Below are 24555 nucleotides of genomic sequence, written 5' to 3'. Positions count from 1 at the left end.
GTAGGCTACACAACTCAACAAAATAAAAACCAAAGGTCTAGTCGTTTGTAGACATTTTAATGCAGAATTATATCTTTAAATTACCATTCTGACTATAACACAATATTGACTGGGAGAAATGCTTAGTTTATCTCAAATGTAATTACAGAAAGGATTAATTAAATGTTAAGACTGCTTGCCATACTATCCCGGAACAAGGCGGGTGTTCATCATGAAGCAGCTCACGCGGCTAAATGGCCCTTTAAATACGTTCGTTCATCTCCGGAAGTGTTCGTGTACAGCCGGTGACGGGCTCCGTTTGCAGCTACAGCCCAGCAGCCGCGCAGGAGCCGCCCACCTCTTACTACGGCTGAAGGCAGCGAAGGAAGCAGGTGGAGGAGCACCAGTAATCACTCTGTAAACTCTCCCTTCGGACAGCAGCCCTCCTCTCTCAATGCAGGCCATCAAATGCGTAGTCGTGGGCGATGGGTGAGAATTTGTTCGGTGTTTGTTGGTTTCGGAGTGCAAATGTTGTTCTCAGGAGTGTTATTCGCAGCTGAGAGGGCAGTTGTTGCAGGAGGGGCTGGGACTGATGTGAGGGTTTATGAGTCGACATTCGCTGAAAACACCGGGATCCGTTTCAGTCCTGATAGGAGTAAAATATATGGCCATGTGTTGTGAAATGAAATAGTGTAACGATAGTGATGAAAGGAAGGGCAGGTTGGGCGGTGGATGGCACACTAATAAGCACCGGCATCCAGGTACATGTCAGACGCATCTTTCAGCTACTGATTTGGTTCCATTATTTTTCATATTTTTACTCAAACCCTCTGTATATATAGATCATCTGTGTAGGTTATGTGTGCTTAACTCAGATAGAAGTGGACGTTGAGGCTGTTGCTGCCGGGGTGTCTTCTCTAATGATGTAATGTTGTCACACCTACACTCCAGTCAGAGATGCTTCACCAGATACACACACTCCCAGCCAGAGGGACTGCTGCAATGCAATATCTATTCTAGGCTATCTTTGTCTCTATTCATCTACCCAGAGTTGAAGAAGTATTCTTCTCATTCAGGATTTTGCAGAAAAATTTAAGCAAAGGATAGCAACAGAATGCACTTAAAATATGAAAAGTCAAATGTTTCTCATGTAGAATGTATAGGCTGCTTTGTATGTACAGTTTGTATAAAAATTCTTCATCTGCGAAGTAACTACATCTGACAGATTAAAGGGGCACTCTGTAGTTTTGGAGAAGAAATTCAAATTCAGAATTTTAATATTTACAATATTAATTAGGTAACAATACAAACTCAGAAATAAAAAAGTGAAAAAAAAAAGTTGTTCTGAGAGGAAAATAAGATCCCAGAACACTGTTTGAAGCTGGAAAGGTGGCAGGGTCCGCCAAAGTAAAACAGTATAAACTGTGTTGTCCTTTAAGGTCATTTTTTTTCTTCTCCCAAAACTACAGTGACCCTTCAATCATTCCTCCATCTTCTTTGTAATTGTCCTTTTAAATGTCATTTTCATGATATCTTCATCTTTATGTGTTTGAATTCCCTTTGTGTTTGAAAGGCTGCACAGAGATAAACATGTCTCGCCTTATCTGCATATCCCAAATTTTAGCCAGTCATTATCAACAGAGTGCACTCTTCCTTTTCCTCATCTCTGTCTTGGACTTGGCTCTTTATTCTATCCTCTGGGCCCCTGTGTGTGTAGCCTGATATACAGAAAACCGGAAGAAAAACAGAAAGCCAACAGTCAACAACATGGATCCTTCTGCTCTTAATTTAAAAAAGGTGAAAGGTGATGAGGGTATATTCCAATTGGTTATTTTCCTTTAAGAAAATGATTGTAGCCCTCAGTAATCTCATACCAAGTATGAAGTCTGACTTTGCCTCAATTTAATCACTGGTTGATCACTGTTTCCAGTCTGGGCCAACCAACCTGTCAAAAATAGGGAACAGTACAGGGTCAGTGGATAACTGTTGTAACATTTCTGATTCAATTGTAGTGATCATGTATGTATTTCTGTTTGTTATTCTTCTCTGCTTTCTCTAGTGCTGTGGGTAAGACATGCCTGCTCATCAGCTACACCACAAATGCCTTTCCTGGAGAGTACATCCCCACTGTGTGAGTACAGCTACACCTTAAACTACACTAATGCCAACAATATCATTGAAGGTGGTTTGTCAGAACTTAAGTCAGGTAGTTAGAACCGAAGAAGGCTCTTGGATGAGAGGTGAAACATCTTCAAGAAACTGAAACAAGTCCAGTTGCCTATGATACAGCACTTATAGAACTATCATTTAAATTGCACACTTTACTCTTTGGGAGAAAAAAAGCAAAACTACATACATGACTACATTGTCTCGTGTCTCTCTAAGCTTTGACAACTACTCAGCAAATGTGATGGTGGATGGGAAACCAGTCAATCTGGGCCTCTGGGATACAGCAGGACAGGAGGACTATGACAGGCTCCGCCCCCTGTCTTACCCTCAGACGGTAATGCATATGAGCACACACACATACACAGGACATTACATAGACTTTCATTAATTTCTTTAAGACTCACCCGTTGTGACTGTTTTAAACTAAGTCTGATGTTTATAACGACTCCTGGGCAGTGGCTCTTACCACCAGGCTTTCTGCCAGTGATTGCAATGCATGTCAATAGGGCTGCTTCACAGGACAATGAGAGAGTTTCTGGTGAGTAGTCAGTTGGTGTTTCTGTAGCTGACATGGTGATACAGTTTCAACTCAAGCTGGTGATCCATCTGAACTGTGCCAGTATGAGTGGCCATAAGGGGGGCCCCTTCTTTATAGGGGTCATGGGTGGGGGTCCAAACACATGCCTGGTATGCCTTTTCTGACAGTGAGCCCCTGTGAGTATGTGATTGTTTGTCCTCTGTCTGTGCAGGATGTGTTCCTGATATGCTTCTCCCTGGTGAGCCCGGCATCCTTTGAGAACGTCCGAGCCAAGGTACTGATCCGTCTCAGATCATTGTCACTGTCAAGTGCATGTTGTAATTACATATTAAGTAGTCTGTTGTAATTACTTATTAAGTAGTCTGTTGTAATTACATATTGAGTAGTCTGTTGTAATTACATATTACATATGTTGTAATTACATATTAAATAGCGTCTGTTGTAATTATATATTTAAACAGAGTCTGTTGTAATTACATATTAAGTATTCTGTTGTAATTACATATTAAATTGCGCATGTTGTAACAACATATTAAGTAGTCTGTTGTAATTACATATTACATATGTTGTCAATACATATTAAATAGCGTCTGTTGTAATTATATATTTAAACAGAGTCTGTTGTAATTGCATATTAAGTATTCTGTTGTAATTACATATTAAATTGCGCATGTTGTTACAACTTATTAAGTATTCTGTTGTAATTACATATTAAATAGCGCATGTTGTAACAACATATTAAGTAGTCTGTTGTAATTACATATTAAATAGAGTCTGTTGAAATTACATATCAAATAGTCTGTCGTAATTACATATTAAGTAGTCTGTTGTTATTACATACTAAAATAGAGTATTGTAATTACATATTTAAATAGAGTATTGTAATTACGTATTAAGTAGTCAGTTGTAATTACATATTAAATAGAGTCTGTTGAAATTACATATCAAATAGTCTGTTGTAATTACATATTAAGTAGTCTGTTGTTATTACATACTAAAATAGAGTATTGTAATTACTTACTAAAATAGAGTATTGTAATTACGTATTAAGTAGTCAGTTGTAATTACATATTAAGTAGTCTGTTGTTATTACATACTAAAATAGAGTATTGTAATTACGTATTAAATAGTCATTTGTTATTACATACTAAAATAGAGTATTGTAATTACATACTAAAATAGAGTATTGTAATTACGTATTAAGTAGTCAGTTGTAATTACATATTAAGTAGTCTGTTGTTATTACATACTAAAATAGAGTATTGTAATTACATGCTAAAATAGAGTATTGTAATTACGTATTAAGTAGTCAGTTGTTATTACATATTAAGTAGTCAGTTGTAATTACATATTAAGTAGTCTGTTCTAATTACACGTTAAGTAGTCTGTTGAAATTACACATTAAGTAGTCTGTTGTAATTACATATTAAATAGTGTTGAAATTACATATCAAATAGCACATGTTGTAACAACATATTACGTAGTCTGTTGTAATTACATATTAAATAGAGTCTGTTGAAATTACATATCAAATAGAGTCTGTTGTAATTACATATTAAGTAGTCTGTTGTTATTACATACTAAAATAGAGAATTGTAATTACATACTAAAATACATCTTAAGTAGTCAGTTGTAATTACATATTAAGTAGTCTGTTCTAATTACACGTTAAGTAGTCTTTTGCAATTACATATTAAATAGAGTCCGTTGAAATTACATATCAAATATAGTCTGTTGTAATTACATAATAAGTAGTCTGTTGTAATTACATAATAAGTAGTCTGTTGTTATTACATACTAAAATAGAGAATTGTAATTACATACTAAAATACATCTTAAGTAGTCTGTTGTAATTACATATTAAATAGAGTCCGTTGAAATTACATATCAAACAGAGTCTGTTGTAATTACATATTAAGTAGTCTGTTGTAATTACATATTAAGTAGAGTCTGTTGTAATTACATATTAAATAGTCTGTTGTAATTACATAATAAGTAGTCTGTTGTTATTACATACTAAAATAGAGAATTGTAATTACATACTAAAATACATCTTAAGTAGTCTGTTGTAATTACATATTAAATAGAGTCCGTTGAAATTACATATCAAACAGAGTCTGTTGTAATTACATATTAAGTAGTCTGTTGTAATTACATATTAAGTAGAGTCTGTTGTAATTACATATTAAATAGTCTGTTGTAATTACATATTACATATGTTGTGATTACATATTAAGTATAGTCTGTTGTAATTAAATATTTAAACAGAGCATGTTGTAATTACATATTAAGTAGTCTGTTGTAATTACATATTAAATAGCACATGTTGTAACAACATATTAAATAGCGCATGTTGTAACAACATATTAAGTAGTCTGTTGTAATAACATATTAAATAGAGTCCGTTGAAATTACATATTAAGTAGTCAGTTGTAATTACACATTAAATAGCGCATGTTGTTATTACATATCAAATCGAGTCTGTTGTAATTACATATCAAATCAAGTCTGTTGTTATTACAAATTAGGTAGTCTGTTGTAATTACATATTAAGTATTCTGTTGTAATTACATATTAAATAGCGCATGTTGTAACAACATATTAAGTAGTCTGTTGTAATTACATATTAAATAGAGTCTGTTGAAATTACATATCAAATAGAGCCTGTTGTAATTACATATTAAGTAGTCTGTTGTAATTACATGTCACATGTGATGTAATTGCATGTTAACTAGCGCATGTTGTAACAACATATTAAGTAGTCTGTTGTAATTACATATTACATATGTTGTGATTACATATTAATTAGATTCTGTTGTAATTATATATTTTAACAAAGCATGCTGTAATTACATATTAAATAGAGTATGTTTTAATAACATATTAAATAGAATAAAATAATTACATATCAACACTGCCACTTCACAGAGTTGGCACTTCTTTTAGCTCAAGTATGTTTAACTGTTGACGTCTGTCACTGCCATCTTTGCTCGCCATCGACGTTTGACTTCTTTGTCATTCTTTGCAGTGGTATCCAGAGGTTCGTCACCACTGCCCCAACACACCTATCATCTTGGTGGGCACCAAACTGGACCTGCGGGACGACAAGGACGCCATTGAACGGCTGAGAGACAAAAAGCTCTCTCCCATTACCTACCCGCAGGGTCTGGCCATGGCCAGGGAGATCGGTAAGTGTGTATGTGTGTTGACTGATGTTCTCAAGACACATGAGACTGTAAATGCAATGCCTCCAATGTAACTACACAATTTGAGTTATTATACATGTATGATGTATACTCTAAACTGAGACGAGGCACTTGAGAACATGCACAAAGTCACATTCTTTGGACTGTTACAGAAAATCTGACCTGAGTCCTTCAAAAAGAAATCCACTGTCCAGCAGCATTTAACAACTTCAACAAGTCATCCACAGGCTTGTTTAGGCAACTGAAAGAGACATGGAAGGTCTCATTTTTCACATCATGTTACAATTTGCTCACATATGCCCAAGTAAATAAGTAATACATGTAAATGACTACAAATTGTTACATAGAGCCCCTTTAATGAAAACACTCTGCATGTTAAGAAGAGAAAGTGAGAGCAGCAGAGTGATATGGCATGACTGTTATTGAATTAGTTCTGAATTCACTGTATCAAGAGGGCCTTTATCATTGGCTTCAAATAACTGTTTCAAGTCAATGTTTTTGAACCTAGTGAGGTCAATTTTCTTTATATAGCCTGAAGTCACAAATAATATTGCCTCAGAGGGTGTTGTTCAATGAACCAGCAGACCATTATTTACCATTGCCATTTGGGTTCAATTCATTCAGTTGTTTATTTTCCATTGATTTAGAGCCCCATTAGCTTTTACTAGCATAATAGCTACTCCTCCTGGAGTCCATACAAAAAAATAAATAGAATAGTTCAGCGTTTTAGGAGAAGACCCAGCTGAGACAGTGAGTTACTGCAAAATTGTCATAGTTGCACTTTGGTTTTTGTACAGATTAAACAAATAGATATAGAATAGAAATAGAAAGCCTTTATTGTTATTGAACAGAACACAACAGAATGAGGAGCACTACTTCTGATCAGTGCAGTACAGGGAGACACAAATATAAATACAAAAATAAAAGTATAATATAAAAAGTATAAAAAGCCACAGTAATCTGGAGTAAGTAAATAAATGATGAACACAATGAATATGAATTATAGTATGTGAATTATTGGACCAGAATTGTAGTACTGAGTGTACTTTGTGCTGCACAGCCATGTATGAAAAGTGCTATATAAATAAAGTTTGATTGATTGATTGACTTACTGCACAGAGATAACTGTGATGCACAGCAGTAAAGTAGTAATATTAAAGAAAGGATTGCACAGTATGGGTTACAGTATTGGGTTATTGCACAGTGTATTAGATCTATTGCACAATATGGATGTATGTATATTGCACGTAGATATGAAGTTATTGCTCAGTGGTAGACAGTTTTACACTTGTGAGGGGTCATTCAGTGGTTGTTGGAGTTTACAGTGCGTGTGGCCCTGGGAAAAAACTGTTTTTAAGTCAGGTGGTCCATGCTTTGATGGTCCTGTGGCACCTGCCAGAGGCCAACGGGTCAAACAGGTGGTGGCCAGGATGTGAGGACTCCTTAAGAATGTTATTGGCTCTGCTGAGGCAGGGGGAGTTGGATGTCATCCAATGAGGGCAAAGGGCAACGGATGATTTTTCTGAGCTGTGTTGTTGACCCTGTGAAGAGCTCTCTTCTGTGCTGCAGAGCAGCCGACGTACCAAACGACACACGCTCTCTATGGAGGAGCGGAGAAGTCCACCAGCAGCTTCTCTTCCAGTCTGTTTTTCCTGAACACTCTCAGGAAGCGTAGCCGTTGCAGTGCCTTCATAACAACTGCAGTGGTGTTTGTTGGCTCCCAGGAACTAGAAAGTGAGAACCCTTTGCCCACATTCCCTGTTGATGTATAGTGGGGCAGAGTCTGCTTGGGACTTTCTGCAGTCAAGAATTAGTTCCTTGGTTTTCGTGGTGTTCAGTGTCATTTACCTCAATGAGAAATAAGATTTAACATTTAAATGTTGTATGTTAGTTGGTTATAAAGTGTATAAACCACAGAGAAAACCAGGCATGTAAATGCACAGGTGTTACAGACATTTTGATAAGTTGTGTGTCTGCAGGTTCAGCCATTACATGCTTATGCAGATGGCAGAGTGCCTGTTTTGACCTCTGTGAGGAAGCCTCATTCATTCCAAAGGTGCAGAGCCACAAGTTTAATTTATGTCAAATCTTTTAATCAAAACTCACCATGTAGGTACATTTTCAAAACAAATCCTCCATAACTCTGACATTAATTATAAGGCACTTAATCTTTTACTGATAGATTACCCAGGAAAAAGACTCCACACACTGTCCACTTCACTTCCACTACCGTTTCGGTACTTGGTACTTGACCTTCATCAGGTTATCTTACAAGACAATGGGGGAGGCTGTCTTAAGTAGGGTTGTGGACACCCCTCAAAATCCCATCAAACATACCTGGACCAACAAATCTACGCCACTGAATGAAAACACTTTTTTTTTTAAAATATCATAACAGGAAAAGTTCATATATCAATCAATGCGTGTATGTTCACAATATAAATTGTATAACAGCATAAATGTAATACAAAAGAAGGTAAGAACTTAATGTGTCTTCAAGAGCCTGTCCTTGAACAAAAAGGACATAAAATTAGGCAAGTGTATGTATATACATATGTATATATATATATATATATATATATATATACACACACACACACACACACACACACACACACATATATACATGTATATATATATATATATATACACACACATACAGTCGTCTTCAAAATTATTCATACCCCTGTTAATTGTTGTGATCTTTTATTTTTGTGATGAAATGACTGCATTTTTTCAAGTTTGTTTATGAATTATATGTGACCAACAAGTGAAAGAATGACAACAATACACAATTCAAGAAATTCTTCATTTCAGGGGTATTTTATTCATGGATTCCCAAAAAAGCTTGGTCAGGTTGGTCGGTTTCCTAGCATTCACTCTGGTCTTCAAGTGATGCCACAAGTTTTCGATGGGTTTCAGGTCAGGACTCTGACTTGGCCATTCTAGGACGTTGACGTCATTGTCCTTGAACCATTTCTTCACCACCTTGGCAGTATGTTTAGGATCATTGTCTTGCTGGTATGTCCAGTTGTGGCCAAGCTGGAGTTTCTCAGCAGATTCCTTCACATTTTCATCAAGGATCCTGGTGTAATCCTCCTTTCTCATGATTCCTTGGACCTTGACAAGGTTCCCTGTGCCACTGGAAGAGAAGCATCCCCATAACATTATGCTTCCACCACCGTACTTGACTGTGGGCACAGTGTTCTTCGGTTTGTATGCCTCTCCTTTCTTCCTCCAGACATATTCAGCATCCATATGGCCAAATAACTCCAGCTTGGTCTCATCAGACCACAGGATAGTTGACCAAAAGCTGGGATCTTGCTTCAAATGACCTCTTGCAAAGGCCAGGCGAGCCTCCAGATGTTTCTTCCTGAGCAGCGGTGTCGTCCGAGGCCTACGTCCATGGAGACCTCCTCTGTGCAAGACTCGCTCAATGGTGGACCGTGACACCTTTGTCCCTGCCTGGTCAAGCGTTTCAATTAGGGCCTTCGTTGTGGTCTGGGGGTTGTTGTTGACCTCTCGGCAGATTTTCCTGGCAAGTTTGGGGAACACCTGACGCTTCCTGCCACGCCCGCTGAGGTTTTTAACAGTATTGAACCTCTTGTGCTTGTTGATTATGCTCTGGACGGTTGCCACAGGGACATCATACTGCTTCGAAATGGCCTTGTAACCCTTTCCTTCACTGTGGGCACGCACAAGACGTTGACGTAGGTCCTCACTGAGCTCCTTCTTCTTGACCATGATGACCAAAAATTAAGAATGACCAGAACACTTATCCTCTATTTATACTCTTCTGGGAAGATGCTATTTTTTTTTTTTAATCAGTGTTTAACATTTGTTCAACAATGTTAATGGTATTTATTCCATTGTAACATCTTAAAATAACCACAGGACAAAGATTAACACATTCGGGACATTTTTGTTGAGGTATTGTCGGGGGTATGAATAATTTTGAACATGGCATTTTTTGGGAATCCATGAATAAAATACCCCTGAAATAAAGAATTTCTTGAATTGTGTATTTATGTCATCATTTCATTTATTGGTCACATATAATTCATAAACAAACTTGAAAAAATGCAGTCATTTCATCACAAAAATTAAAGATCACAACAATTAGCAAGGGTATGAATAATTTTGAGGACGACTGTATATATACATACATACACATACCCACATACACAGATTTAGGCTATGAAGAAGCTGATTACGGCAACTATAACTTGAAACAACCATATGACTGATAGGTTACCTGCCTCATCCAAGTTTAAATAGAGAGAATGTAAAGTAACAACTGCAGCAAGATAAAACATAAATCTAAAAATATTCTTTAAAATAGCTGGTGGTATTGCTGGATTTAAATACATGCAAAACTTCCATGTCCATGCTGTATGTCCTTGGCTGGCAGGTGCTGTCAAGTACCTGGAGTGCTCTGCACTGACGCAGCGAGGACTGAAGACAGTCTTTGACGAGGCCATCCGAGCTGTCCTTTGCCCTCCGCCTGTCAAAAAAGGAGGCAGGAAATGCACAGTGTTCTGAGGAGGAGGAGACGGAAGGTCAAGCCACCAGGATGCTATTCCTTTGGTCAGTCACACTGTATGGATGAAGTACAGCCAAGAGGGAACTTCTTTGAAACAATTCTCTGTTTGTACAGCAGGAGTTGATCTTTACTGGTCTAAAGCAGGCTGAGGACTTCAGCTGGTGGGTTAAAGATAGCAAATTTCAGCCTACTTTTTTGGTAAAAAATTAATTCTGTGTTGTCTGCCTTAAAACAGTGATAAACTTGTAATGTCTCTTAGACAAATGGAGAAATTGAATAAAGTCACTTACTCATCATGAGAAAGGGATTTTATTCATTTTCAGGTGGGTGTAAAATTATTATGAACTCTCTTGTTTAGCCTTTAAACCTGTAAATAAAACACCAAACGTACAAAACAAGGACACAGACCCAATATACATGTAATCCTTTGTGTACACCTACTTTTTACTTTTAATTTTTTTCTATTTTTATGCAAGCACGTTTTGTTGATTTTGTTGAGATGCCTTAATTTTGTAACGCTTATCTTTGTTTTGTTTTATTGCAGCAACCTGCACAATTTCAATAAGAAGTAACCTGAAAATGCCTGCGATTAGCAACATGCTAAGTTGAAAAAGTGGAGTTCTCAAACTTGCAGCTGGGGAGCCAGATCTACATTTTTTTTTTTTTAATGATTTTCAAATTTGGGCCACAAATGAATTTGAGATTTCTTTCCTTTGATTCATTTGATTTTCTTGTAAGTAGGGTTGGTTATTGTTTGAAGTTTATCAATTCCGGTTCTTAGCAGTTCCCAGTTTTGATTCTAACACAGTGTCTTAACTGCATGTGAGTGTTCAATGCAGTACGATGTCAGGCGCTCGCTGTCCACACTCAATCTGTTAAATAAGGATTCTGATATGCACCATGTACCTATCAGCTGTGTGCTGGAGATCAGATTGTAGACTTGACCACTCAAGTAAAAGATGGGGAAGTTTGCTAATGTCTGCTACGTTTGTACTTTTTAAGCAGAAAACACACTTTACACCATGATGCCTAGATGTTTCTCTACTGGAAATGACATACAACATAGCCAACAGCCAGTAGAGATGATGTGTTACCAGAAACCTTCAGCTCCCTGGAAATCAGGTTTATAAATCCACTGTTCTTAATCCATGAGTGACAGGAATGAGAATTAGAAGCGGGGCTTTAAACAGTGCTGCGCTGCTGTGTCACTCACAGCCAATTAGGATATCAGTAAACAATTAAATAAAGCTGATTTTGTCGCTGACGCCTGCTCGCGCCGCATGCAGTTAGGGCACAGCGTTATATTATTAAAACAAAAAGGGGTCAAGATTAGATTAGATAAATGTATTCGCTCTGTCCTTCTAAGCATTTACTTTAATTGTCACTGTTTTATTAATATAATCCTAGTCTCAGTCTTTTAAACTAATCACAAAGTAAATACATAAAATAAAATTGTATGACTTATATTGTATTTCTACACAATGATGGAAAAGATTTAAAGTGAAAAAACAATGCTGGCCAAGAATCACACAGTTAAATAGTAAAGAAAAACATGAGAATGAATGTTAGACTGAACCAAAGTGAATAGAGCCTGGCCCGATGCTGCACAGAAAACACGTCAGCAGATCAAATACTGTATGCTACTTAGGCTGTCACAGTTAGACAGAGCATGAAACAGCAGCCGAGGCTACACAAAATGTGACAAAGACAGCACACTTTCCAAAACGAGCCGACTATTAACATGTATTCAAACCCACATTTGAAGATAATTCTGCAAGTTGTTGAAAAGTTGTTGACACGCACTCATCAAACACTGATTAGTCAGTTAGATTGACACCATGCTGCCTTAAATGTTTGGCCCACGTTGATGTGCAACCTGACTTGCAACTAATTAGCTTCCCACATGCACTGCACTTTGCCTTTTTTCTTATATAAAGTGAAGGCACACTTTTGAGCATTGAGCAGTGTCCATCTCTCACACTGTTGTTCCATTAGCCGGGCATGCTAGTATCTAAACAAAGTGACACGCTGCTGCATTGATGCATGACATAGACAGCTATTGGCGGATAGGCAAGGTCTTTGCAGAAATTGTATGTAGCCTTTGTTTGGTTAAAGCATTTAGGAACCAATAAGCAAAATCAGAAATATATTTTTTTTAAACAGATGCCAGATTCTTGAATCTTCATCTTGAATTTGGATTTCTAATTTGGAACCAAATTTCTCTTCCCAACACTGAGTAATAATGCTGCAAAATGGAGCATAAAAAAGGCACGTTTTGGCATTTTAAATAATTTATTATACGTATTTATTTCATATCTGATATGAAACCAGTTGTTCAGCTTTGATATGTTTACAGGTTATATTATCCTTAGGAACACGACTTTTACCGTTCTAATCACTATTACGTGTGGTCCAGGGATGCCCAGAGTGGAACTTGGAGATGGACCATGGGCGGAAAGCAAGTACCTATTGTATTTTTACTGATTAAGATGCAAAATGGTAATGTATGGAAGCCCTAAGAGGCAAGTGGGATAAAAAATATCTGATGATGTGTTTTCAAAGTTTGTTCCAAGTTGTTTTGTCTGCTGTGTTTGTGGCTTGAGAACAGGATTTATCTTAATTCCTTTTAAAAATGTTCCTTTAAAAAATGCCTCTCAGGGCTTTCGTAGTTCTAGGATCCCAAGTTCCTCTATTTGACTCACTTCCTGCATCACCCACTGTGCTCAGATTATGAAAAATAATTAATATTAATTAGGGATTATACATATTTAAAGAGATTTTTACATCACAAAAAAATTAAGCATAAACAGTGATGCATATTATAATGTTTTGCCAGAAACATCAAACCTTATGACAGGCTACCTTTGGCCAGAACGTGATTAGTTTCTGATCTGATTTCAAAGCAGCCCAACAGAACCCTAAATAACTGAGCACAATTGAAACAAAATTGCTTGTTTACAACTTTATTGAAATGATAAGTGTGGTGTTATTTTACGGTTTTCTTCTTCAAGAAATCCAATGAAAAGACCAAAGAATTGTGTTAGCCTGTCTTTCATTACTTTGACTTCCTTAATCAGTCCCTTGCCCTCAGCTCAAAGCCCATTGGTTCCTACTGAATCTGTTAATCTTTAATAACGCCTCACAAATATATAGTTTTATTTTTTTTAAAAGGCTTTGTTGATCCGTAAAACAGCTGGATGCTCTAGTTTTTAAAAGTGCAATATCTAAGAACCCTCCACATGTGGGTGTGTTTTGACTGGGTGTAGTGAAAAATTTGAAAGAGACTTCATTTTTAGAGAAATGCAGCCCGACGTCATGTTGCGGGGGCCAATCATGTAAACTGGCAATCAGACTTGCAGCATGAATGACTGAAACACAGTGTAGAGAAGCGTAGTGTGTCATGTGTATTCACTCAGTTTGGCATTGTGCAGCATTTTAAACACTTTTTTCCAACAGTGGATGCTGATGATCACTGTTTAACATACTCTGGCAGAGGCATGACCAGAGATCAGAGGCAGAGCAGAACGGGCAGTAAGTGGGGCATGTTATTTAGCATTATGCTACAGAGGGAAGACACTTTAACCTGTGATCACTTGTTTTGGTCTTGTGCCCCAGTTTAAAACACAGCAATGATCTGCCTCGCATCCTGGTTGTTTACTGTTATTTTTGATCTGTCCATATGGACAAACAATTACTAGTAGGACCAGCATGCTTGTAGCATAACAACAGAGCAGCTTATCCTACAAACTGATTGGTGGGGGTTAGTTAAGTTCACAACACGTCACACACATGGGCCATGGAGAAACACTGCCACACTCCTGTTTAGTTTTTACACCACTAGCAGAGGAGCTTTCGACTGGGATGGGTAGCGGCTAGCTGGTTAGCATGCTAACTTCGATAGATATCTGATCCAAAATATACCCAATGTCAAATTTTTTTTAAGTTTCCAACTTAAATTCTTGCATATTGCACCTTTAACAAAAGTAGCTCAAACATGAGGAAATAGTACTTGTTTTGTACTTGTTCACTACTTTCAGTGGCAAATTAATCCATTTGTCTTTATCTAGTGATTATTGGAGGCAACAGGATGCTGTGTGTGGGACTGAGTCCAAGTGAGCCACAGACTGTGTTCATTGTAATGAAGGAATTTACTACCCAGTGGAACAATATGGCTCACTGAGTGTGTTTAGTAGTTTTTTAACAGCAGTGGAGCTCTATAGCACAGAGGAATGAGATATACAGTATATATTAGATACCATACACACAACGTGTTAGTATTTTGGTCTTTTCATGGGATTTGTTCACTGTCTCAAACATGTTTATCCCAAAAAAACCCACCTTTTTTTCTTTTCTTTCCTGGGTCAATTAAACTGTTATGTCATAAGACCAGGGACACCTGTCATCCAAATGTTCCTAGATCAGTGACTGGTAACTCGTAATCTTCTAGGATACTAGTTTATACACATAACCCACAGAGAGCACACTCACTCCTCAAATGTAGAATCTACCCTCTATAACAATGTGCCGTTAGTTAAGTGTGTTTTATTCTTTTTGTTTTGGGAACCATTTGCCAAATGTGAAAAACAGGACCCAGACAAGACCCCCTTTAAAGGTTCCCTACAGGACAGTCAGTGAATGATTGTTTGGTTGTTTCAGTGTAATTTTATGTGAATACGTTTGAATGAATGAGACAGACAGCAAAAAAAAAGTTATGTAAGTGTGTGGGATTTTATATTTTATTGTTAATTACTTTTGATTCTATATTTTCCTATAATATTTTGATCAATCACAACAATGATGCATTAAAACACCTTAAGGGGATGGTTTGTTTTGAGTACCTGTTGAAATATTGCCAAAAACTGTCTCAGTGTACATACAATGTACAAATGTATTAAATGTTTCAATTTACTGGAAGAAAATGCCATTTTCAGTTCTTTGTCTTTAATGAGGCACAGTAGCATGATCCCAATCAACAGTTTATTTTCTAATTAACAGGTGGTACCGCTCAGAAAAAAAACGCTGCATTTGTGGGCTGCATTTGAAGGAGCCTTCGAATTGGGACAGCCTTCGCGCAGTGTTGTGACGTAATTGGCCTTCAAATGCGCTCTTCGTGGGCTGCAGCCCCTGAATTGAGACACAGCCATAGAGTGCTGAAGTCATGCTCCTTCTGGTAGACCTCATGGCACTTTATTTTGGGAAAAAAACAACTGTACAGTAGTCGATAGGGAGAGAAAAATGTGTTTTTGATTTGTTTGAGTTGTGTCATGAATCACACACATGATATTTGTCAATTAAAAAGATAATTTTCCAAGTCAATTGAATCTCAGTTTGTCGTAATTAAAGTAAGTTTAAAGTAAAATCTCATGTAGTTCTGTGTTAAACCACTCAGTGAACTACATCGTCTCACTCAACACGCGTCACCAGCATGGCCGCCAACCAGGCTCAGAAAAGCCTACTAAAACAATGAAGATCACAATAAATCTGTTCATACTGACCAGATTTATTGTGATTTTAGCTATGTAAAAGGAGAGTTGGTCAGTTCTGTGAACTGCTAATATACAGGAGCAGCTCTACAATGTTTAAGTTACAGGTTTTGGTGAAAGTTTAACGAGACAGCTTCACTAACGCGACTGGTGGCTGTGTAGTCTTTATAATGACTATTTTCACAGTCTGATATTTCATTAGTTTGATGACAAACTTGACTTTCTCAATTTGAAAAATGATCTTTTAAATTGACAAACATGCCGCATGGCACAATTAAAACGGGATCAATAAATTATTTGTCTCTCTCCATTCACTACCATACATGTTTCTTCTGAAGTAAGGTCCCATGGGGCAAACAGAAAGGGGCGTGACTTCAGCTCTCTATACACATCATGGTAAAGCTGCGTTAGTCTCATAATATTGCTACTTTTCCAGTGAAAATTACAACTTTATTTTCACGAGAGGACTTGTTATTTCTTTAAGTATTTCAACTTTATTCTGTGATTATTCTTCAATCACAGTGACACCTCTAAGCCATCAGGTGAGTGCATATTTATGGTACTGTAAGCATGTTTTGGTATTATAATGGACTTTCCAAGCTACTTCAGTGTCCTTCAGTGCCGAACTGGAAAACATTCATGGATATTCATATATCTGTCATCTGGGGTCATAAACTTGACATTTAAATATTCTTTCAGTTGATATGGTGTGCATGACTCCAAATGTATACTTGTATAATGGCTGAAGCTGCAGCAGGAGGATGGCTTTCCTGTCGCCCTGTGCACAGTACCAGTGCACATGGCTGTAAAAGTGTTTAGAAATTAGTGAGGTCCAGATGATTTTTTTTCTTAATCAAGCCTTTTTTTTTTTAACAGAGCTTATATCAGTTACTGAATGCTTTTGTGTTAAATTCTAAAGTCTAAATTCTAAAGTTAAATTCAGTTTGATTTAATGACCACCACCTGCATGTTCTGTATCATCTCCTGCTGGTGTATTTATTTCACATAGTAAGTAACTTTAATTTTTCCACATTTTGATGTAGTAAGTCTAAATTTTGATATCATAATTCTGACATAAAAAGATTTTTAAATGACTTTTCGAAGAAATGTAAATACTTCGGACATTACAATCATTTTTTTTTCCGTGGCAGAAATAAGTTTCCATAAAACCGTCGACATTTCGACATTGGAATAATAAAATAGACATCTACCCTGTCATCAAAGCAGGAGATGCAGTGTTTTATTAGAAAAAAAACTGTTTATACAAGACTGATAAAACATTATTGTACAAAACATAAAACCACAATGTCCCAGTTCTGGAAACAATCACTCATTTCACCTATACACATTAAAAACTAACTAACATTTTTCAATACTTATACCTGTATTTTGCTATGCAGCAGCTCTTCTCTGCCAAGTGCTGACTTATTTAGGAGCACACAGAAGAGAAATCAACCATGATCACATGCCTATCATATTCAATGTCAGGAAGTCACTGCCTGTTTAACTTTGGCACTGGAGTACAAGTTGAAGGATCCTGACGTAGGATCCATCTCACCAAACTGGGGGCATGATCCAAGTCACAGGTTTAAATGATCAGCCGTGGTTCCAGCAGGGAGTCCCATCGTTCTGTCACCTATGGGAGGAAAGTGAAGACGTTACTTCAACTATGATTACGCTAAGATTTAAACAACATCAGTATGACTATTACAGAGAACAATACCAGAAACAGAACCCAAATGACAACAACTGCTACTTTGTGCACATGCTGACAATTTTGTCCGCCACTTTCTCCTGTTTGGATGAGTAACTGAAAAGAGGGGATCACTGAGTGAATGAGTTCACTCAAAGTACGGTGAGTGGGGCTAAAACCAGAAGCACCACTGTTATTCAATAAATAAGCTGTATTGATAAATAGAACATCCTTTATGGTTTACTTGTACAGATGACAATAGAAGGGAATGTAAAATAAAGTGAATAGCCATCTTTCTTATAGTGAGTGTGATTTTGGTTATCTGTCAACTTGAGCATTTGTTTTAAATACAGGCTCATTCCATGTCATATAAAAACTTTAATTTCACAGGACTCCAAATACTTTGTAAGTGAGGATTTTTTTAAATATGAAAGTCAACATTTCAGCATTAAATTGAGGTTGGGAGGAAGTTATGCGACTGTGCCTGTACGACACCAAAAGTGACCGTTCCACTGACAACATGCTCTTAACCTGCAGACACAGCACAGTGTTGGGTTCATGGATTAACTGTTGTTCATCAAGAAATAGTTCCAACACCTAACTTCTACTAAGGGGTGTATTATATAAAGTATATATTTTTATCTCACTTTCTCATCTCCAAGAAGGCAAATAAGCAGGGTTCCAGTTACTTGGGAGCCAATGGGTGCCCCCATGAAAGCAGTAAAATCATACATCTGTCGGGGTCCCTAATACTTTACTACTTACTTTATTACTATATAAGTAATGAAATGAATCATTTTTACAATCATGATAAAATAGGTTTAAAGAAACATGTTTTCCAGAAGAACTACACACCATGTTCTCTGAATGACACATTATGAAGTGTAGTCAGTAACAGTAATATCCCAGATAACTGTACAAATCACGTGATTTTAAGAGTTATTCCTTGAAATTTAACAAACTTTGTGAAACGGCTACAGCAAATTCTCAATCATAGGTGCCCTCTCGTAATTTGGCATCAAACATAATACGTTTCTTTCCTTGTAAAATGTGTCAGTTTGTCGCCTCATCGCTGTAAAAGCCTGTCTGTTTTTTGTGTGCATCCTGTCGGATTCCTAGGCTGAAGAGTGTCGTACCTTCCAGCAGCTGTTTAAACACACTATTTCAACTGATTTCACCATTTACACCCAATTTATTTTAGAATTACTTTTATTTTACATCAACAAATTATTTACCAGACCCCCTTTAAAAAACGCAAAATTATTATACTTGTGAGAAACTGTTTAAACTTTCTGAAATGCTGTCTACGAAACATTCTTAACTATTAGGCCTACTTGTTAATTCGGCAAATATTATACATTAAGATATTTCTGGAAGTGAGATCCGATCAACAGAGGTCACTCAAGACGTACGTCGAGATGCATTTAATGCCAGGTGTAAATTGACCGGTTCGGCTAGGATTTATTTATCCATCTCTGCCCCTAACGTTAGTTAGGGTTAGTTATTTTAGAGACCCCCACACAGATCAGATTATACCTCCAACCCCGCAAATAAGCATATTGGCCAAAGCTGAACTTTCTCTTTAGGAAATGTGTTTATGAGTTTATTACTAAATAAATTAGCTATATCCTTAGACATACCCGTGAGCCCCTGGACACTGCGTACTCCACGCTCTCCGAGCCATCGGGATTCTGATAGACCAGGTCAAACTTGCCAGGCTCTACAGGAGCTGATGGAGAAGAGGTGTGTTGTGAGTAATCACTAATGTTTGGAACATTCTGGAAAATCCTGTACAATCTGCTTTAGTAAAATACATTTAAAAATGATTTCCTAACCTATAACATCCATTACCAGTATCCATAATACTGTACATTCATGGTCGACTTAGTGTTACTTTTAAATACCAGTGATTCAAACTCTGTCTGACTCTTAAAAGATATTTTTCTGCCAAAAAACGATCTTTAGCATCTTGATTTATCAACTCTGAAACAGGCATGTTAAAGGTTATACTCTACGTGTCAGTGGTGAAAAGATCCTTACCTTGAAAGGCATTATGTAGTTCCAGCTCTATCTGTTTGCTGGTGTAGTCAAAGCTCACAATCTTTCCCTCCTAAAAGATACATCAACACAGTCAGTCAGTTGTGTAGTGATTCCAGTATGAACAAACATCCAAGACTTCATTATGACACTCCCTTCAAGGGCCTTCCCAGTAACATGAGAGCAATAGGCAGAGCTGTGACCAACGCTTTGGATTACTGCAGCATGATTGACTGCACTCACCTTATAATCTGATACCTCTGGTGTATAGTTCTCAGTTAGCTCCAGCAACTGTGAACACACACAGATTTTTTTCAGCATTAAGACTTGGTCACACAGTCTACATTCATCCACAAATCTTTGTAAAACAATTGGGTCTAGTTGGTGAACTACTGTAGCCCTTGCTATCTGCTAACACACTTGCCAGCCAGCAACATGCTAATGCTAGTCGGTCACAACTCAAACTTCTTTGTGTATTCTTTGCAGTGTGCCTTTTACTCTCCCCTGGCATTTTGTAAAAAGAAAGTTATTGAATAGGGGAAAAGAAGATCTCCAAGCTCGCGAGCTGGTGAGATGAGACGAGACTTACCTTGAAGGCAATCGTCTGTCCCACCTGTGGAGGCGCAGCTAGCAGGGGCATAGAGCTGTAGTCCTTTTTGGGAGCACTTCCTGCTGCGTTCTACATACAGAGATATACAAGACAAACAGAGATTATTAATGACTTTTCATACACAGTATTTCAGGAGGGCAGGTAATGCATGTATACATTTACATACAAAACAGGTGTATTTGTACTGCCAATAAGAAGATAATGTGACCGAGGCAAGACTAAACACATTCTCATTTCTTATTAATGTAGCTGACTGTTCGATAAACCCCTCCCCCAAACAGTGATTGTCCAGTCATAGCTTTGCAACCGTAACCAGGCATGGCAGCCCCATTTAGCTTTGGATTTCTCCACATGACATAACAGGAGACACAGAGTACCTTGGCCTCAATGATACAATTAGTGTCAGGGATCAATTATTACATTCTAAAAACTGAACTATTGTTACTGAAATCAAAGTTACAGTAACAATAAATGACACACCTGGAGGACCACCGACATGTTGGTCAGAGACTCAGTCTGGTAGGAAGGCTCCTTGGATTCATTATAGCTGAACTCAAAGCTGCCATTGTGCCCTCTGACGTCCCCTCTCCCTCTACCCCTTCCTCCAGGGCCACTGTGCCAGTCCTTGCCTCGGCCTCGGCCTCTCTGAGACAACTGATTTCCCACACCGCGGCCCAGCTGCTGGATCGGCCGGCGGATAACAAGCTCGATTTCCTCTTCACTGCTTGAGGTCGAAGGGTTCATGTTTTTGTCACCAGGAGGCACTTTGCTCGCAGCCTGTTCCTGTGCAAGGTGTTTGGCCTGTGGGACAGGAGGAGGAGCCTGCTGAGACTTTGAGTTATCACTTATTCTTCCTTTGGGGGTTGTGGAGGTTAAAGGTTTGTTTTTTGGCGGGGCTTTGACACTGTTAGCTTCATCAGAGGAGGAGGAGGATTCTGAAGAGGATGATGAAGGAGGCTTTGGTTTTGGCTGGGTGGGTTTGGTGGTTGGAGGTGCCTTGGAAGCAGCAGGGGTGGATGGGGTTGCTTTCGGTGTTGGTTTTTGGGCAGCCGTTTTTTTAGGAGCTTCATCCTCCTCACTACTGCTACTACTGGAATCTGAAGAGGAGACATTCTTTGTTTTTGCTTGTGCCACTGGGGGCTTCTTGCTGTGTTTAGCTGTCTCTTCTACCCTAACTGGGGTGTTTTTGGTAGAGGCAGCTGGTTTGTGGGTCACAGTAGGGCCACTTTGATCTGCCTTCTTTCTTTTCTTCTTCTCTGTACACTTTACTTGTGACATTTTAGTCCTCTCATCACCTGCAGCCTGCTTGGCATCCCTCTCCAGGCTCTCCTCGCTCCCTTTTTTCCTCTTCTTTTTCTTCCATTCCACGTTTACTTCATTTTCTCCTGCACCATTCTCCCCCGTGGGTCTCGATCTCTTTCTGCCCTTTTTACTTGCTGAGTCTGGATAGCTGCTGTTTCCATTCACCTGAGCCAGACAGTCCACCTTCACCCTGGGAAGCAAAGAGTGAAGATGAACAGCTCTGGAGGATTTGGAAACACATCTTTAAAAAGGTGCAATATGTACGAATTGGTCACCTGTCAAATTCATACTCCAAAGCAAATGGGGGCAGCATAGAACTCAACAGCCAACTGCTGGTAACTTTAGCTGTCGTTGGCTAGTTAGCAGTAAAGCGTGTAGTCTAATTCACAAGTAAAGGCTGCACAAACTGAATATTACAAAAGAGAGACAGGTGTGCAAGTCAATTAAATTGCTGTAATTATTTGATGGACTACATCAGATTCATGTGCAGGGCTCGAGACTAACAGCGTCCTGTCCTGCTGTGGGCGATAAAAAATGTGTCTGAGACGAACAGAGGTCTTACCCGGGAAGACTATTTATACCTGCTTTTAAGCCAAAATCTTGATCTTAATTCCCTGACTTTCCATCAGCATGGGGGGAGGAGATGATGACTGGATTTTACTTTTTGGTTGAACTGTTCCTTTAATTCACTGGCTATGAAAACTGTAAAAGGAAAAGGTGGACCTTGAGTTAAAAATTATTTTGGCAAATTAAAAATGATGATGATGACAGAGAATCACAAAACTCCACGCCTGTCTTTGCGTGGGGCCCCTGAATCTTCAGGTGCCTGCCTGCTACAGATGACCTGAGAGCTGCCACATCACGTGAGGTCATGACCGTGTAGCCAGCACTGGTCGCGTCAAAAGCTGTGAGTGACAGGAAAAGCACACGCACCTGACGCTGTCGTTGTCCCGCACCACAAAGATGCTCTCAGTGTGCGGCAGGTAGCAGTCCTCCATGAAGAGGCTCAGGATGCTCCCGCGGCTGAACTCAAACTTCTCTCTGATCACACTCTCCAGATCCGCCACCACGCGACATGCGTTCAAGTCCACGAGCAGCCAGCACATGCGGCAACCAATGACTGCCGGCGGCGGGTAGTCAAAGTATAAGCGCACGCGGATGAAGTTATTACTGTGAGCAGCCATGACACAGGACATTCAGCTCGTGCGTTCCGCCGGCAACAACAGTGATATTTCCGGTGGAGCTTTTCAGGATAAGAATGTCAAACTCCTCCTCCTCCTCCTCCTCTTCCTCCTCCTTCTTCTGCTTCTTCTTCTTTTTCTTCCTCTTCTCAGTAGATTGGCAGACAAAAAAAAATAAATAAAAAAAATTAAAACTCAAAACAAAAAAAGAACTAAATCCTTTAAATTAGTCCTGTTTCCCTCTTAAATTGTCTCAAACGTTTTTATGTTCCCTGTAATGTGTCTCCAATTAGACTTCCTACAGTGAAACTGACTTTAGCTCCCTTTAAGGTTGATGCCAGTACCCAGCATGTTCGCATCATTCCATCATTCGTCGTGAGTGATCATGATAAAAGCTTTGGAGTAGCTGAGTAAGCTCAGTATATTAATATCTTATTGACGTTTTTGACATGCTTTGATGGCTTTGGCCTATGTGAAAGAGAGAACTACTAACGACTTACAGAAAACGACTTTTGGAAAATAATCGGCCAATCAACAATAGTAAAGCCATTAGTTACAACCTATGGACTGTTTCAGGATATAGCCCACATTGTACAATCCATCAGTGCCACACTCTTTATAATATATGCATTTACTGTAATCACCTATGTTGTGAATGTTGGCTGGAGGGTCTCTTTTTCTTACAAGTAAAACATAAAGTAATAATAACAATAATAGCTAATAATAGGGTAATAATAACAATAATAGCTAATAATAGGCTAATAATAATAATGATAATACAAAATAATACAAAATATAATAATAACGTCAACGGTTTTGATTATTTCAGTATTACAGTTTTTTGTTTTTTCGGGCTTTTCTTTTGAAGCGCCAACTTTTAACCGGATGTCTGGGTCACATGTGATCAGGGACGCTAAGGCTTTCACAACATTGCCCTCTGTTGGCGTGGAGGCAGTTATTACAAGCTGATACAGGTGTGGATCTCTTCTCTCACAGCTGGTTCCTTTCTCGGGGAGGGCCACAGAAAAGGTAGAAAGGAATTATACAAAAATATGTCACTGCTAGCTGATTTGCTCAGCAATAAATGTAGATAAGCAGATGTTTTTCCGTCCCCTTTGAAAATGTTTTTTTATACATGGTTTACTGTAATAAGAGCAAAACAAGAGGCAGAAGCTGTGAACTCACATCTTTATTTTGACGGTCTTACATTGCCTCCAGAGGTCACGGGGCATCTGTCCCATCTGCCTGACCCCTGACATTACTGAAGCACTTACTTACATTAAAGAAGTATAGTCTACTTCATGTTCATTTTATCAAGTACACTTAAGCACAGTTCAAGTATATTTCTCATAAAGTCTAGCCTACTTTATGTAGTAAGTACAATAATATCAATGTACTAGTAGTATTCTTGCAAGGGGGCTACATCAATACTATTTCTGAGTAAATTGACCCATTTTTTAGTTTATAAAAGTATACTTCTGATTATACTTTTATTTAAACTAGTAAACATTGAGTACACAACAATTTTACAATTAATATTTATTTTGTAATGCAACTATATCACTAATTATGTGTACTCTTTTCTGTATACTTTTGTAACCTTTAGCTTTGTGTATAGCCTACCTCTGATAAGTATGTAAAAGTAAACTGAAATCATATTCTCTTTAAAGTTTTAAAGAAGTATGCTAATATATACTTGTATAAACTTCTTTTTTGTAGGGGCTGTGGCTTCATAACAACCAGCCCCCACATGTGTATTAACATTTCTGTCAGCCTCCATTAGTTTTAACTTGATTTATTCTATGTATTTATCT

At 38.1% G+C, this 24555-nt stretch overlaps 2 protein-coding genes across 3 annotated transcripts; one reads left to right on the top strand and one right to left on the bottom strand.

The window, feature by feature from the left end:
- The first annotated feature begins 310 nt into the window (after window positions 1–310).
- On the top strand, window positions 311–15703 carry rac3a (Rac family small GTPase 3a). 2 transcript variants are annotated; one of them, XM_084372468.1, is made up of 7 exons: window positions 311–468; window positions 2039–2110; window positions 2365–2482; window positions 2898–2960; window positions 5715–5874; window positions 10304–10479; window positions 10980–15703. In XM_084372468.1, exons 1-6 carry the CDS (start codon window positions 434–436, stop codon window positions 10432–10434), a joined length of 579 nt encoding a protein of 192 aa, XP_084228594.1. In that variant the 5' UTR covers window positions 311–433; the 3' UTR covers window positions 10435–10479; window positions 10980–15703. The 2 variants fall into 2 exon arrangements, with proteins under 2 accessions (XP_084228594.1, XP_084228593.1); XM_084372467.1 differs by having other exon boundaries at window positions 10304–15703.
- Window positions 15704–17136: 1433 nt separating this feature from the next.
- On the bottom strand, window positions 17137–22781 carry coil (coilin p80). The gene is made up of 7 exons (XM_084370987.1): window positions 22494–22781; window positions 20739–21750; window positions 20238–20327; window positions 19892–19939; window positions 19652–19721; window positions 19252–19340; window positions 17137–17554 (listed from the first exon to the last, which is right to left on the bottom strand). Exons 1-7 carry the CDS (start codon window positions 22754–22756, stop codon window positions 17507–17509), a joined length of 1620 nt encoding a protein of 539 aa, XP_084227113.1. The 5' UTR covers window positions 22757–22781; the 3' UTR covers window positions 17137–17506.
- Window positions 22782–24555: the final 1774 nt, after the last annotated feature.

This window comes from Pagrus pagrus (assembly GCF_965226575.1).
Source record: "Pagrus pagrus genome assembly, chromosome: 13".
Taxonomy (NCBI): Eukaryota; Metazoa; Chordata; class Actinopteri; order Spariformes; family Sparidae; genus Pagrus; species Pagrus pagrus.
This window is presented reverse-complemented; position numbering and strand designations above follow the sequence as displayed.

Coding starts and splice junctions, on each gene's coding strand:
- rac3a (XM_084372468.1), top strand. CDS start 434: ATGCAGGCCATCAAATGCGTAGTCGTGGGCGATGG. Junction 2,111..2,364: donor GGAGAGTACATCCCCACTGT/GTGAGTACAGCT, acceptor TGTCTCTCTAAG/CTTTGACAACTACTCAGCAA. Junction 2,961..5,714: donor TTGAGAACGTCCGAGCCAAG/GTACTGATCCGT, acceptor CATTCTTTGCAG/TGGTATCCAGAGGTTCGTCA.
- coil (XM_084370987.1), bottom strand. CDS start 22,756: ATGTCCTGTGTCATGGCTGCTCACAGTAATAACTTCATCCGCGTGCGC. Junction 20,328..20,738: donor ACATGTCGGTGGTCCTCCAG/GTGTGTCATTTA, acceptor CTCTGTATGTAG/AACGCAGCAGGAAGTGCTCC. Junction 19,341..19,651: donor ACTACATAATGCCTTTCAAG/GTAAGGATCTTT, acceptor CTTCTCCATCAG/CTCCTGTAGAGCCTGGCAAG.